Here is a 17,270-nt window from a genome sequence, read left to right on the forward strand (position 1 = left end):
GTTCACGTGTTATATTCACGCTAAAGGGTGCCATGTGCGTAGTATTTCGCCGTTTTGTCATATGGCGTCACATATGCCGCCAAAGGATGAGAACGGGCTCCCCACTCTCTCCTCCATCTATCTGTTCATCCATCCATCCATCTCTAGCAATGTTTAAAGTTCAGGGAAGAAGGAGGCGGGAACTGGTGAACGTTCAACATAACTTTAATTCCAAAACAAACAAATAACAAAACGAAAGTAAAGCTGCAGCCCCTCATGGACGACTGCCGCACAAACATAAACAAAACACAACGTAAAGTCCAGGCCTGATCCACTCATCCAATCCATCCATTTTCTATCTGTTCATTTTCTCCTTCATCTTTAAGTTCATCCATCTATTCATCGATCCAACATTTTTTCCTCTATCTGTTCATCCATCTATCCATCTCCATATCAATCTGTCCATCCATCCAACCTCTCTGCCATCCATCCATGTTTTATCCAACCATTATCTTCTCCATATATATATATATATATATATATATATCATCCATTCATCAATTTGTCCCTCCATCTGTCTATCTATCTATCTGCTTACCCATCTAATATCTCCATCTGACCATTAATATATCCGTCATGTATCTGACTATCCATTTTTCTATCTATACACTTATCTATTATTATACTTTAATATCCATAACGTGAAATAGGATATTCAGTGGTTAAAAATATCCTATCCTATAATAAAAAAAAAACATTTTGATTTAATCAAAAGGTGGGCATTGTCTACCAACATAGAATCAGATCTGGAAAAGAGTTTGCATTGTGCCAATATTATTGGTTAATATAATTTTTACCACCAGTCTGAACACCAGGGACTTTAAGAAAGTAAATGGGGTAAAAAAGTATCTTTACAGATGTTACTTTCCTCTCCACATAGAATGACTCATCACTAGATAAGGCCGTGTGTCCACCAAAGCGTTTTTTTTCGCGCGTCTGGTGTATTTTTTCAATTGTTTTCAATGGGAGAGCCGCGTTTTTAGAACGCCATGAGCGTAATGAGGCGCTGAGCGTGTATTTAACGCTCAAGCGCTGAGCTTCAGCGTTTTTTACTGGTCGCCCAGAGTTGAAAAATGTTCAACTTTGGGTAAAACGCAGCGCTCATCACTATCACTTTTTACCCAGCTGTCCAATCACAGTGGAGGAGGGGCGGGACAAATACCATACCGACCAACTGTCACAACATTCTTTCTGTACAACGACGTCAACCAGCAGAGCTAACCGAACAAGATGGATGAAAAATAAATTTTTAGTATGAAACAAATTATCCGCGAAATCAGTTACAAGTAAACTGTGCTGCAGATATTCTGTATCATAGCAACGAATCGTCTCAACTGAAAAAACGCAGCGCTGCCAAAACGCTTTCAAGCGCCCACAGCTAGGCGTTTTCAGCCGAGCGTCTAGTGTTTTCAGCTGGCTAAAAACACTTTGGTGGACACACGGCCTAAGGATTCTATTTCTCCATGTTTTCCATGCAGTGTGATCTGATGTTTGTTACCTGGCCACTGTGCAGGGGCAGAAGTGGGTGTTGCATGTTCCTCGATGCTCTCGGTGCGAAGTCTACGCCTGTCGCTCAGTAACAGCCCCTGATACACCATCCCAGTATACTGACTGGCCTCCGACTGGCTGCTGAATACACACACATCAGCAGAAAGGCATGAGTCAGTAACAGTGTGTGTAAGAGTTAACAGAAAAGAACGCCGTTTATAGTAGTCAGACAATCAAAGCTGGAACAAAATCTTCGCAAGCCTTTTAATGTGAATAACCAGTGGGTTTATCAGTAGTGTGTTTGTACCTGTAGCTGTGGCTGTCACACAGTGATTGGTAGATACAAGCCGATAGAGAAGCAGCGAGAGTGTGTAAAGCATTCACCTGAAATACACATGCACATATTAGTAGAAGTACACAGAGAAACATTTGTAAAATGCGTTTTAGTTTCAAAACTCTCTCAGTCTACACTAGCATTTTTCCAAAAGTAGCTTGTCCACACTGAAACATCGGAAAACGTTTAAATCATCTTACTGTGCATGCGTAAAACGAAATAAAAGCTAGCTGAGATGATATAGAGAGACAATACGTAATAAGTTTCTCACGTTATTCAATATCCCAGAAGCCTATTTACTCGTCACTCAATTGGTTTAAAAAGCAAATGGCATGTTTTTCCGCAGGAAAGCAATTGCGAGGAAATTTTCTGTCATAATTATTTGTGCCATTGCTAAATTGCTATTGTTCAATTGTCCTTAATAATGATTGAAACTTATATTAGTTAGGCTAGTTGTTTTTTTCTGTGGTATATATTTTTTAAACCATTCCTTGTGTAATTGTTCTTTAGGCTGCTGATTTTGTTTATGGTATTCAGCTGCAAATATACGTTTTGCAAAAAGACAGAATAAATATGTTTTATATCTAAATGTTAATTTTGTCTTTACCTTATTGGAATCGAAACTGAAAATCAATAAGAGGAATCAGAAGCCCTAAAATTCAAACAATACCCAATCTTACATAGCAGGCGCATGCTGGTATATCCATACATAGCTATGGTTACAATAGCTTCACATGACAAAAACATGCCTCATAGTTTTCAAATCCATTTTTACAGTCCCCACTACAATGCAAAAACGGCATTTTCAAATTGTATCCACTTGAGAGAGCGTCTTTAAAAAGCTATTTTTGCAGGATATAAACGCTGTCTCAGAGTGTACGGGAAGCCAAAACAGAGAGAAAAAAATAAATTTTCAACTGTATCCGGATTCATGTAGATGTAGTAACAGACTTCATACAGTTTCTAATCTGTGTGTTTTTGTATGCGTCTCACCCGGTCGTCCAGTATGTCTGGGTGTGGCGGAGCCTCCATCTGGACAATGGTGTAGAGGATGTCATGTATGTGGTTTCCGAGATGCAGGACTGGGTTGGCGATGACGGTTTTGGTGGGGGCGATGCTGGCCGACAGCAGGGGCAGAGTGGTGGGGAGGGGGAGTGGCGACTGAAGCTGCTTCACTGTCATTTCCTGAGGATACACGACCAGACAGTTATATGGGAACACACTCAATCAACCAACCAGTTGCATTAGAGCACAATATAAATCAATCAAAATGTTGAGAATGCAAGGACACACTTGTTGTGATTCCTGCAGCAGGAAGAGCAGTTCCATTCTGACAGACGTCACTCCTCCACCCTTGGCCCCATGCAGACTGCAGTAACTGAGGAAGACTCTGAGCAGAGCCTGATTCTTCCTCAGCCAGGCTTTCCTCCGCTCTGCATGCAGCTGCTTGGCTTGCAGACGCCGTCGCTCCATCTGGTGACGTTCATATGCGCCTGCTTCACCACGGAGTAGTGAGTCTTCCAGGTCAAGAGATCCATCTCCACCCCATTTCTCCAGCTGACCCCCAGACGCTTTCCCCTCAACCTGACATATTAGAATATCAAAAACAAATAAGGCCAATCTATTAGCATACATATTTTGCTGGAAATATACAGTTACTCAACATCATGCATTTTGATGTACTTCTAAGCAATTCAGTTTCATAATATAAACTGTCAATACACTTGTTTCATGCTCACCTGCATACTTTAATTGCGTCTTGAAGTTTACCTTCAGAAGTTAATTTTAACCTCATGATTCAGTTGTTTTGAACTGCTTGTTTCAAAAAGATCACTCACAACATGATTCATCATTTGGGTTATCAGTGCACAGACTTCTCTGTGTGGTATTTAACATTCTTTAAAATGTTATAGTAAAGATGTATGTATTTAAACATTGCTGATCTTGACTATATATAGTTACTTTACACATAAATCAATTAATAAATGATTATTGCTTGTGCTCATTTGGTGAAAATAAATTAATGTGGAAATTATTATATGTCTTGCATTATTGCATTTAATGTCTGTTCCTCTTGTCTAAAATAAAAAAAAAACTAAAAAAATAATAAAAACCTGATGAAACGAAATTAGCGACTGAATTACATCCAAGTGTAATGGTTTATCAGAAAAAAATTAAATAAGATGGGTACATGGCTCTATGTCTCAGTTGTTGATTAGATTTTAAGGTGTAGGCGTTGCACCCAAAAGTGGTGGCATATGAACACAAGCTTTTAGGGGAGGGGATTAAATTGACTAAATTATTGGTGAAATCCTGTATACGTCACCATTTTCACTTTTCACCAAGGAAAGTCTAGTTATGACATTTTATTTAAACAGTGCAGTCACATAAAAAACAAGAAAGGAAAAATGGATGGATAAATTGTTCACAATAAGATCTATAACATGCATTTATAAAAAAAGATGCATTTTCATTTCAAGCCAACTTTGAATATTAAGATATACTGTAGACTGAATACTGTCAAAGAGCTGAATAGTATTGACATTTACCACTCTCACGTTCAACACATGCATTGGATTTTGTGAAGTGGAGAACCATTGTATTCAATTATCAGGTTCAGAGACAATCTAAATATTGCTCAATCTCAATGTTGTTCAGCATTAGACTTTTGGTTCACCAAAATCCCAGTAAAGGTTCAATCTGAGATTACACTCTGGCAAAGAGATGATGAGCACCAACCTTATAGTTGCAGATGTGGTGCACGGCCTCAATCTCTTTCTCAAGCCAGTTGTAGAGCTGAAAACGCAGTTTGCCACCATCCACCTCGTATCCTGTCGCCAGTGTCCGCAGCTCTGTCATGAGAATCTTCAAACAGGCTCGGAACTTGAGCTGTTCGGCGATCACGTCCACCTCCGACTCTGCCTTTGAGTCTTCACGCTGCAGGGCTGCTGATTTGGGTGGCTTTTTGGCCTCTTCATCTTCCACTTCTGCCTTTTTCATGGTCAAACCACCATCTTCATCCTCATCTTCCTCCTTATTATCTTCCCAGTCCAACTGTAGACTCTCATCCTCCATTTTAACCATTGGTTGACTCCAGTCCAGCCCGGAGTCGGCTCCCCAGGCCTGGCTGGGGATGGCAGGAGCTCCCCAGTCAAGTTCTAAAGCCTTTCCTCCATTCTCCTGTGGTTGGGCAGCACTGATGTTGGTCACAGATGAGCCCTTACTCAGAGAAGATGCTTTCTTAGTGACTTTAGGGATTTTGGATAAGACCTCAAGGGCCAGGAGTGGGCAGCCCACCTTAAAGTGAGCATTAGCGGTGGTGAAGAAGAGCTTTCGCTCTATCAAATTGATTTCGTCTGCACTATTGCGTTCTGATGTTAGACCAACAGCAGTCACAAACCCCTCAGGGTTGGCAAAGTGCCGGCGAACGATCAGAGGGTGTGCGCGCAAGTAGTTATAGAAACTAAATACGACAGGATTGCACGATTTCACCAGCACATCTGAAAGAAAGAGAAATGGTTCGGTCTCAAATAGTGATTAGCTACAAAAATTTTAGTGTGCTGCTAGTGTGCTGACAATATATATATATTTTTTGGCAAGTAAAAGGTCTTTTACATATTAAATATGTCTTTTTTGTTAAGAAATTCTTGATTTGTAAGAAGTAAACATAAGAATTAATTGTATCCATACATCACCTGTAAAAAATCATGTTAAAATGAGAGTATCAAATATGATACAACAGGCTTTCGAGGAATTTTTATTTGTACATCTTTCAGTCATTATTGTATTGCGTTGCATTATGTTTTTTAACCCCACAATATATACTTCAGAGCTTTGATCATAAAACTATAAAGTTTAGATATAGAGTGACAACTGATTTATATGCATTTTATGTAAAAAGTCCACTATACTGTTGTAAAAATCGGATTGATTTACATTTATATCTATCAGAATTTCATTGTATTTTTTGCCTAAATAAATATTAGCAACTGCACCAAACTGCATATTATGCTCAGTTTGGTGTTTTTTTCCTCCTTGAGTATGAGCTCCATATTCTCCTGTATTACACGATATGAGCCGTAAAAGCCTGATGAATCAAATAAGCAAATATCCAAACCTTTTCTCTTTATTTCTTTCTTTCTTTTTGTCTACAGGATCAATAAACTGTTACATTTTTCAGACCATTATTTCAGGCTTTACAGGTACTCACCAGGGTTCTCATTATCCTCTTTATAAATTTGTTCCAGCAGTGTGTCCAGGGCTCTGGTGTAGTCCTTCATGATCCAGTACGCAATGCTCCTCAGGAACGGGTCAGGGTGTAGTTTGGTACAGGAGAACCCGCTTCCATCTCGGTTGCAGCCGAGAACCTTCTCGTACAGGATACCCTGACAGGTGGAGGAACTCTCGTAATCAGCCTCGTAAAGACGAGAAACAATCATCGCAAGCTGGATGTCCTCCATTTTCTCCAGACAAACCTACCAGAGAGACGGATCAACTTGTCAACAACATGTCTCAATCATGTTTCATTCGAAAATCAAAAGATTGGTGAAAGACAATGGTTTCTTTTAAGATTTTTTGGTTCCAAATTCATGTTAAGTGTCTTTAACTAGTACTATGTACTAACATTCCAATTAATCATTTGATACAATGCACTAATTTCTGTAATTGCATCTATATATTACATTTGGACCTTTTTCTTACACCCTGACCCACCCTTAAACCCAACCATACAACCAAACCCATCCCTAACTTTACCCATCTCCAACCTCAATAGCAGCAAAAAAGGCTTTTGCAATACAAGTACAGTGCCCCAAACTATTTTTTATTTTTATTTATTATAAATAGTACATAGTAGTTAAAAACACCTAATATAAAGTGTGACCATTGTGATACTTCATTCACATTGTTTTTGCATTGTGAAATTATTTTAATCATAATTAAGCATATTTTGACCTAAAATTCTCACTGTAATGTAAAAAAAAAACTCAAAATCATTAAATATTATTTATAAGGGTCAACCATTTATACACTATTGTTGTATTTGTAATGCCTTTAAACATGCTGAATAAAAAATGTCATTGTAATTTTATATTGAATGTCTAAAGAGAATCACAATAAAATAATAATAAAAACATCAACAATTTCTTTAAAACTCAAATGTAAAATGTCCGGACACATACAATTTGGGAATTTGATGGGTAAACGTCACGATGTGCTTAACTGTCATGTAAATAATTACTCGTTTTCCCATTTTAAAATGGTAAAAAAATATGACCCAGACATATTGACTTAGGAACATTGGTGATTTTACAGAACACTTTTCACTAATCTGTTCAAAATATAAATAGATTATTGACAGACTAAAAACAGAAGCAAAGCTAATTTATATCCCTAATATAACTCCACATGTCCCATTTTTACAACCTATGCAATATTTCATGAGTGGTGCTATCATTGTTTTGACTGTTTGCTGTCAGACATCCAGCCCAAGGTAAACTAAAGTTGTCATGTGTCCATCAAGGGAGTTTATCAGTGATGTTTAGACTAAACCAAACCACTCAGGGCTGTTATATCACACTCCACTCTTCACTGACGACCACACACTTTATGATGTCACAAAATCAAAACAAAAGCAGCAGACTCCAACACACGGTTTCTATATTTTCCTAGGAGTGTATTTCGGCGCGATTAAAATAGGATGATGCAAACCTCAATGGCGTCTTTCAGTGAGCCAGCGAGCAGGAAAAACGCAGCCGACTGCTCAAAGCGCTGTTTTCCCAGGAGAGAAAAGGCATTCTTTAAAGCTGCCTTCCTCCAGCGGTCCTCCTTGAAGTTATGGCTGAAAAACTGGGTCATCTTCTCATCGTGTTGAGACCTACACAGAAATCAATGTATAAATAAACAAGTGGAAATTTCACAGCTGCATGAGGCTCTTTGCATCAAGAGAATAACACTGCATTTGAGATGCAGCTATGTGAAAGTAACAGTGTATCTATGAGTAAGTGAGTTTAAAGTACCTGAAGAGACCCCAGAGAACAGCCTTCTTCTTCGTGGCCAGATAGAACAGAGCTGCATCTAGTGGATCATTATTCCTCTGAAATGCTGCTTTGGCTACCTAATGCAAAGTAAAGAGTCAGAGTTTTTTTTTTTTTTATCATATTTATAAACTGTAATATCACCAATGTCATATATTAGAGATGTCAGTTTACACAAAATCCCATGATCGATTGTCATTTAAATTAACGATCAATTAATCGATTAATTGTTAGCCTTAATACTGGAATAAGCGTCTACTGCAGTGGCATATAGCCAACATCATGACAGTGTGTGCAAAAAATGCTGCTCAAATTGCCACGGTCCTCACCAAATGAATGAGAAGGGTTTTTAGTCTAATTAAAAGGCTAGTAGGATTGTAAAATGAGTCGATATGATTGATCATTTAATTAAATTACTTATTTAATAATCAAATATAACGACTAATACAACGTGTCACCAATACCGCCTCAGATGCGTGCTTGTCAGAATGTGTAACTCCTGTTGATGATGCGTTAAACCCAAATTAAACTCAATGAATTCACAACGATTTAATACAATAAGAGAGTTCTCATTCTAATTTTATGTAACATAACAGTACCAATCATAGTTATTATAAGTCGTGCACTGCTGTTTGAGCTGCGCGCGCTGAATAAACACCGGTAAACTGATATATAAATCAGATGTATACAAAATGAACATAATATCACAAATTACAGGTCCTTCTCAAAAAATTAGCATATTGTGATAAATTTCATTATTTTCCATAATGTAATGATAAAAATTAAACTTTCATATATTTTAGATTCATTGCACACCAACTGAAATATTTCAGGTCTTTTATTGTTTTAATACTGATGATTTTGGTATACAGCTCATGGTGTGCAATGAATCTAAAATATATGAAAGTTTAAATTTTATCATTACATTATGGAAAATAATGAACTTTATCACAATATGCTAATTTTTTGAGAAGGACCTGTATATCTGCACAAAATGACGCAAATGCACAAGTAAACTTGAACTACGTTATGTGCTATTCACAGTGTTGTGCAAGTTACTCCCAAACTGTAATACATTATATATTACTTGTTACTGTTATTTAAAAGTAATTCATTACCTTACAATATTACTGTCTCAGAATTGTAATGCGTTACATTACTCCTGTATTACTTTTGAGTTACTTTCACCAAAATAACTATACAGGAGTAGAACTTAACATTCTAAAATGACTAGGGCTGTAACGATATGCGATATGAAACCGAAATCGCGACACTCAGATCCACGAACCTGCAGAATCGCGACACACCCCTTCCAACTCCCAGCGTTATCCATACCGTCCAGATCCAATGCTACCACATCTTTAAACTACTATTAGTATTATCTGAAGTTAACTTAACATTATAAAATACGTAGACCTACACCACAAAACTAGTTGAGGATAAATTATTTAAAATTTGGGAATTCCAGCGTAATGGACATGACATTTGCAGTCAAAACTTGAAATATAAATTCTCAGAAAATGCATTAATACCAAAATATTGAAACGTCTGTTTATCCATAGGCTCCTCCCTGAAAGGAGTCCAGACATTAGAAAAATATTAGTCTACACATGCGTTTTATATTTAATATTAGGGAAATCCACAGTCATGCGTGACAAAAAAAAATCTTTAACTTTTAGGAGGCAACGATTTTTTTTTTTGTTGTAATTCTGTGAATTACACTGCGCAAATCGGATGAAGAAGGGTTGGCTCTCCACAGAACATAAAATAATCATTTTATTTTATTTTTCGTGTTCGCATTTATGAGGAAAAAACAATGTTACAGACGTGCCAGTTCTCCGTTATGGACGCGACCGCTATGAAGCGGCACTAAAAGACTGCTTTAAAACTTTCACAGAGACCTTACACACACAAAGCCTTTCTTTAAAGTGAATTTCGTTTTGTATTAATTGTATCTTAATTTTAATCAATGTTTCATCAACCAATTGCCTGGATTTAAGCGCGTGAACTGGAGCGCGTCTCATAACCGAAACTCAGCGTATAAGGTAGCCTATTCACGGACTTCAAAAATATATCTATATTGAAATGTCTACTTGTAAACAGAACAATTCAAAACGAAAGAAAACAGACTGCTCTCTGCTGTTATGAAATGAAATGTGCATTTCTCTGGTGCATTCATTAGGCTAATGCGAAGATCGCGAGGCAGCATCGTCAACTTCATCTTGTCTTTATTAATAAACAATTAAAATGTCTCCTTGCTATATTTGACATATTCATAATCATTGCTTTTGCCGGTTCTTTGTGACAGCTTTTAGGTGCTTTATCGGCAGCGCCGTCGCCCTTACATGAACGCGTCTCCACCGCATCAAAAACATGATTGCGTGATGAAAACATGAAAAATACCACATAAACATAGCCTAACTGTTTAGAAAAAAACACAGAACGAATAGCCTAATGCGCATACGTCCATCTCGCGAATGTATAGTCTTCTTCATGCCATCTTCACCATTAGCCGCTTTTCCACTGGGCAGCGCGAGCACAGAGGCCGAAATCACCTCACGGCACTCCTGTAAAAAATAAATCGCTATACAAATATATCAGACGCTGCCCTTTAGTCTTTATTTACAGACTTGGACACCACACGCGGCTATTGACTGACCACGAACAGTTAATTTAGCCTACTTGCATTTTTCATTCGTTAATGTCTCGCGGTCTTGCTGTTTTTTGCTGTTGTTTGTTTTACAATTAAAACTAAAAGTCTGTTGTAACGCAAGCCTTACTGAACATGTACCGAGTAAAATATTACTGAAAATTGATAAGTAATGCCTTACACTACTGCGTTACAGCAAAAAGTAATATGTTACTGTAATGCATTACTTTTGTAACTCGTTACTCCCAACACTGGCTATTCAGAGTGTCTAATGGATGAACTCTTTCTGGAGCACCGCACTGAAACATGCTAACTAAACCCAAAGTATTAACAACGATTATCACCGGCACGCTTTACAACTGCCTTATTTCCTAACCAAATGCATCCTATATGAGATAAATCAGATATTTACAGGCCTACACAAAATAAACAAAATGTTACAACTTACCTACGCACAAACCAAAAGGCTGATTAGTCATGAAGGTGTAATTCTAGCCTTAAAATAAAATGGTCCATAACATAACATTTTTCCCCGTGTGTGCTGTTTCACAGTTGAGCACGTGAGCTTGTTTAATATGACGATCAATGAGTTTTATTATGATTGTAGCTCAAACAGTAGAGCGTTGGCGCTTGCAACACCAAGGTCATAGGTTCGATTCCCAGGGAAAGCAAGAACTGACAAGAATGTAAATGTGTACCTTGAAATGCAATGTAAGTCGCTTTGGATCAAAACGTCTGCCAAATGCATAAAATGTAAAAATGAAAATTAAATAAACTGCAAAAATTCATCTAAAATGTATCTGATTAACTGAATTAAAGCGAAATGACAAAATTAAACAACTGCAATTTTAAAGCTAAAGTGATTTGAACTGAATTGAAAACATATTTAATTGTACTGATATCAACTAAATTGAATTTAACTGAATTAAAGAGAATTTAACTTTTCAAAGAACAAAGAAAATTAACCAACTTAAGTGAAGTAAAATTAATTGAAATTATATTAACTGAACTGAAATTTCAACTGAACTAAAATGATTTGAACTGAAGTAAAAATGAATTGAACTGTACTAAATTGAACTGTTAGTACTTTCTGTATTAACAGAAATTAATTTAACTGAATTATACAGAACAGAAACTTCAAAAGAACTGAAATGAACTGAACTAATGAACTGCAATTAGATTAACCAAATTGCAGTGACATTTTATTGAACTGAATTAAATTGAAGTAGAATAAAATTAAAGTGAACTGAAATTTCAAAAGAATAAAGAAAATTAACTAACTAAAGTGAAGTTAAACTAACTAAAGTGAAGCTAAATAATGCAAGCAAAATTTATATTGAATTAGAACAGAATGCAATTTAATGGAGAGTAAAAAATTGGAAAGAAAATGAATTGTGGTAATGCAGTTCTCCTGTAGAAAATGCTACTGAATCATCCTTTCTCGTTTCTGGAACAACATTCCTATCAGCCAATAATAGTCCTATAACTTTATGTACACTACTGCTTTCTTGGAGACTGAATCATTCAAATTGCAGATGTCTCCCTTATCTGACACATCCATTTCATGTCTTGATATTGAAGACATTGAAAATGTGTAGTGCTGGGGGGCCTTCAGGAACAGGATTGAGAATTACTGGTTTCTATAGAAATGTTTATCCAGAAACTGGATTCTTTTGTGTAAATAATGTTGTGTATGCACAAGTGTGTTTGTGTGGTCTCACCTTCTCCACCGTCCGCCTCAGCGTGTTAATGTTTCTGACCCACCATCCGACGCCAACCGCCCTGAGCTCAGACCACTGTGGATCTCCTCTCTGCATGGCAGGAATCATGTTCAACATCTCCTCCTCAGCTTCGGAGTGGAACGCCCACGCAAAGTGACAAGTGGACACTCCTGGACACACAAACACAGTATAAAACCCCCAAGACCAAAACAAAGATATATATCAGGCTTCTTTACAACAGGCGAATGCTGAATAGAGCACTCAGGACAAGCAACCAAGTTTAAAATAATCTAAATTTATCAGCATGACTCGGAATTTGAAAACTGTTCTATAATAGAAAACCACAAGCAGTAGTTTTAGGGCTGTCAAGGCTGTCAAGGTAAATCTTTAACATATGTTAATAAATATTCTATATATAATATGTTTCTTTTAAACCATTTCATTCTCCACGTTCTCCTGATGTCTGAATATTGAAATATCCTAAACCAGTGAATATCAACTTTTGGACTACAAAGCCCCCCCATTGTTGCATGTTCCACAAATATTGTTGTGGACAATCTAATATTTTAGATCGCAGCACATTACAGAAATAATGAAAAAAGAAAGGATTTTAAGGTAAAGTCTGCAAAATATTTTAGTTTTTTATGCATGAGGCAGGTAAGCAATATTGCAAGACGAACCCAGTCCAATGGTTTTTTATTCATATATGCATACATATAACAAGTGGGGGCTCATCTGGAATTTGAACCCGAGACTTCTCGCATATATATTAAATATAGTTTCAAAAGATTATTTGCTCCACATCGATCTTCATTGAGAGGTCCATCTTCCTTTACTGGTGTCAATTAAATAACAGTGTTGAACATTGGAATCAAATTAAACTGACTTGAGCTGAGTAAGGACACTATTGGTTTCTGTAGACCTGCTTTATAGCTCAATTAAATTTGTTTCATAATTAATGAACATAGATTGACACAGGTATTGAAATGAATTGAATCAAAACTGCACTAAATTGAGTAGAATTTTACAAAATTAACACTTTTTTGTGTGTATTCATGTGAATCTGCTTTGAAACAATCTGTATTGTATGAAGCACAATGTGACTTGACTGCCTTCGCTAGAAAAGCTTTAGCGCCTTAACCACCTTATCTGAGGAAACCATTTATCACTGCATGTGCAAATGGAAGTGTGATGTGTGTGTGTATATGTTTATGTAGGTGAGTGTTTTACCCTGATGCAGTAGTTGTATCCTGTAGAGGGGAGGCAGGGAGTTCAGCAGACAGGTATGCAATCTCATGGCCAACAGGTAACGTAGACCACATTCATCTAGAGCTTCTCCACCTGCAGAAACACAGTTTTACTAAACCATAACCCTAAGAAACCGTGTTGCATTTTTAACTTCTGATTCCTTTTCTGCAAGGCGATTCCAATACTTTGGAGGTACAATCAAACCTTCTGTTTTGAAAGCGTGCCATGTGATCGTTACTCTCAGTCATATAGGTCTGCCATCAAATAATGTTAATGATGTTCAGAGCACACATAATCCTGAACATATTCCGGACTTTGATCTAAATCACTTCATGATGACTTTGATCACACCTGATACAATTAAACATTTAACAGCATCAGAGACTAGGCCTAATTAAAAATGCTTCCTCTAGGGGGAAATTGAGGCTTGAACTTTGTAGTTCATCAGCAACCCAATTTTATGTGAATTAGAACTAAACCATAAACACACACACACGTGCCGTATGATTTATCCTACTGTCCCTGAACCTTTCTCCTTGCATTTTGGCTCTAGCAAGCACTGGAACACTGTGTTAAGGTTTAGTACTAAAGAGACTAAATAAAAAAAGATCTGAACTATAGGTAACATGGATAAAGCCTGATAGGTTCAATGTTGACAATAAATAATAATATCAAGGTTTTTATAAAAAAAAGTTTTATTATGGTTCTCTTCATGTACTTGGACATATTAGACAGTTAGCCAATACAAGAAGTATATCATATTCACAAGATACTCATGTTTATTATTAGAGACAAAAGTTTGAATCAAACTGTAAGGATTGTTAGTTTATTCATTTAATATTTAAATGTATTTACTTGAACATTTGAATATGGCAATATATTACATAATACAGATTGATCTTAAATACAATTTCTATTTTAAACTTTATGTTTTTTGATGTGTGATATTTGTGACTTATACTGCCAGTCAAAGCGGAGAAAGATGCTAATTGGCTGCCAGCTGGTTTATTGGCTAAATCTTCCAGCAGAGGGTGACAACGGAACTAAGACCTTCATATAAATGCATAAATGCTATAGTATGCTAATGTGTCTTTGATACCACAGTCACCACTGTTGTGTACCTTAAAATACAAAATAACTTTTTAAAACTGCCAAAAAACATGAGTTTAAGTGTCACAGCACTTTTGTACAACTAAAAAAGTTGAAAGATAGCAGCCAAACGGACATATCTTTAGTTGTTTATCTGATAAATCTACTAATCATAGGTTATTGAAAGAATACATACGAATTACGTTTAGCTTTTTTACGGTTTCAAAATTCACAAAAGTTGTCTTCAAGGTGTGTGAAGATTATCATGATTAAAAAAAACATGTGAGAATCATAAACTTTTGTTAGTCACAGAGCTTATATCCTGCAAAAATCCAAACGCCAATGGAAAAATACTATTAGGATTTTGTTGAGCGAACCAGGGTGATGCTAACTTCTGTGTTGGCCAATAATACCCTCTACAAAATGGCAGTAAATGGTAGTTAGTTACGAGTATACGTAAGTAGCTCAAGAGTAGTATCTGCAAAATGATATCTTGGAAATCAAGTGGGCATCCTGATATTTACTGTTTGGCAAAGTTTAGCTCCAAACCTAATCAAACACACCTGAAAAATCTAACCAAAGTCCTGGTGTGTGTGTGTGTGTGTTTGATCAGGATTGGAGCCAAACTCTGCAGGGCAGTGCAGAGTTTTCCTACCCCTGCTGTAGTGTTTAAAAATAAAGCTTTTCAATTTTAATTTTCACAAACAAGTATAAAGTAAGCCAATTGTAAGTTGATTCCTTTGAAAAGTGTAAACACTATGGTACTGTGGAACTAGCAAAACAATGGTTTGTTCGAGCATCCAGAAAAGTCCAAAGAAAAGCAAAACTGGCTCAACCAATGACTCTGAGATGGGATTTGTTTGATTGGCCAATAAGAGATGTGGGGACTGTTTGGAAAACCTGTGGACCAGTATTTTTTTCTCAATTTAGTGGCGCAGAAATTACATTGTTCAAGTTAGTACGAAAAGTAAACTCACCAGCATACTGCTTATCCGTGGGTCCTGCAACTTCAGCACTAGTGGTCGCCACAGTATCAGCAAGAGCCACAAGGAACATCTGCTCGAGGCGTGTGAGTCCTGGCAGGCTGGAGTGCATAAGATGTGAAGACAGCACCTGTGCGTGTTCAGGGCCAAAGTATGTGGGTCCGTACTGTGACAGGTTAATAACACGAGACTTCTTCTCCGTTTTCTCTGCAGCAAAGCTCACAAAATCATCGGTGGTTACAGCCGGCACCTGAAACAAATCTGCATACTGATCCTCTGACTGTTTCTGCATCTCATGTTCTGCCCCTTTTCCCACTTCCTCTCCTGCCTTATAAGATGTGTCCTGGTCTGCGGACAGCAGTGCATATAGTGGGAGCGGGGGGATAGAGTTGATTTCAGTGTAATCTCGCCCACTGTCTCGGCCAGCAACGATAATGTCTTTCGCTGTGCTACCCGTCACGCTGATGGTTCGAGATAAGTGCCTCCTTGCACCACCTTCACCTGCCTCTACATCCCTCACCACTGCAACTTCTCCAGCAATGCACTTGACTAGGTGCGCCAAGATAGCCTTGGCTCGACGTACCCTTCCAAGGTCCATAAGCTCTAGCAGCTGGGATGGATGGTATTGCGGGAGAGTTGGCGACAATGCATGGGCTGCCTCAAACAAGCCGCCATCTTGAATTACCGCGGGGGGGCGGAAAGCATCGTCGATTCCCGCACTGCCCTCAAAGACACTCTTAGATCGTGCTCTGCCCTCATTTGAAACGGATATAGTGCGACCTCCAACGGCCTCTGGGGATAAGATGCTGTTGTCCTCCCAGTCGCTCGGTTTCTCATCCTGCCTCCACTGCGCGTAAACCTGCATCTCACAGTCCATGCCCACCACCAGAATGCCATCACGCACCCAGGATAGGGACACTGGCAGGGATGGGGTGCCGTCCATGGAAGAGACAACGTTTACAGATCTCAGCAGCACCCAACGAGAGCGAATTCCCTGTTTTATGCTTCCCCCTAGAGGCAGAGTGACTGCCATGCCATCCTTCACTCTTGTCTGCTCGGTGACAACCCCTGAGATACGTCCATACATAAGGATGTTGGATCCTACCCCAACAGTCAGGATGTGGGACCCATCTTCTTTAGACAGCCAGTCCAGGTGCACAAAGTGCTTGATATTGGGGCTGTCTTTGGTTACAAACAGATCCGACTTGCTATAGACAACCAAATTGCTATCGACACTAACACGTGGATCTAGGGTTTTCACAGGTTTGCTAAAATCATCAAGGTGAATCGTCTGTTCTAGGACCCACTCTGAGCCGCCCGTCGACTCACACTCATAGATTGATACAAGCATAGAGAAGTCCTGAGAAATATCACCTTCATTGCCAGGCAAAATCTGTTTGAACGACACTGCAAGTCTTCCTGTGTAGGAGCAACTGACAGCGACAGGTCGGCCCGCGACACACACAGAGCTGTCGTTGTCATCTTCCTCTTTCAAGAGGCTCCAGTGCTCCCACCGATACGAATGTGTGTCTTCGGGGTGTGGTGCTGATAAGTCCATGTCTACCCTACAGTGCCAGAACCTGACACGTCCATCAGAACAGGTGGTCACAATCAGGTATGGAGCCAAACAAACAGGGTAGATAGACGAGGAGCTCAAGTGGCCTTCGAAAAGAACAACAAGCA

At 38.2% G+C, this 17,270-nt stretch overlaps 1 protein-coding gene across 12 annotated transcripts in view; it reads right to left on the minus strand.

The window, feature by feature from the left end:
* dmxl2 (Dmx-like 2) overlaps positions 1 to 17,270 on the minus strand; it is an 89,431-nt gene that overhangs the window by 34,292 nt on the left and 37,869 nt on the right. For 7 of the 12 annotated variants that reach the window (XM_077248208.1, XM_077248203.1, XM_077248207.1 and 4 more), the window contains exons 18-28: positions 15,582 to 17,249; positions 13,498 to 13,608; positions 12,268 to 12,437; positions 7,879 to 7,976; positions 7,571 to 7,736; positions 6,072 to 6,336; positions 4,601 to 5,361; positions 3,155 to 3,445; positions 2,855 to 3,046; positions 1,835 to 1,911; positions 1,538 to 1,668 (exon numbers count right to left, since the gene is read on the minus strand). In XM_077248208.1, the coding sequence (XP_077104323.1) occupies positions 1,538 to 1,668; positions 1,835 to 1,911; positions 2,855 to 3,046; positions 3,155 to 3,445; positions 4,601 to 5,361; positions 6,072 to 6,336; positions 7,571 to 7,736; positions 7,879 to 7,976; positions 12,268 to 12,437; positions 13,498 to 13,608; positions 15,582 to 17,249 (3,930 nt within the window). The remainder of the gene's footprint in view (positions 1 to 1,537; positions 1,669 to 1,834; positions 1,912 to 2,854; positions 3,047 to 3,154; positions 3,446 to 4,600; positions 5,362 to 6,071; positions 6,337 to 7,570; positions 7,737 to 7,878; positions 7,977 to 12,267; positions 12,438 to 13,497; positions 13,609 to 15,581; positions 17,250 to 17,270) is intronic. The other 5 variants (XM_077248211.1, XM_077248205.1, XM_077248210.1 and 2 more) reach the window with 1 other exon arrangement.

This window comes from Siphateles boraxobius, unplaced genomic scaffold (assembly GCF_051911475.1).
Source record: "Siphateles boraxobius isolate OS27281-9 unplaced genomic scaffold, OSU_SipBor_1 30, whole genome shotgun sequence".
In the NCBI taxonomy this organism is placed as follows: Eukaryota; Metazoa; Chordata; class Actinopteri; order Cypriniformes; family Leuciscidae; genus Siphateles; species Siphateles boraxobius.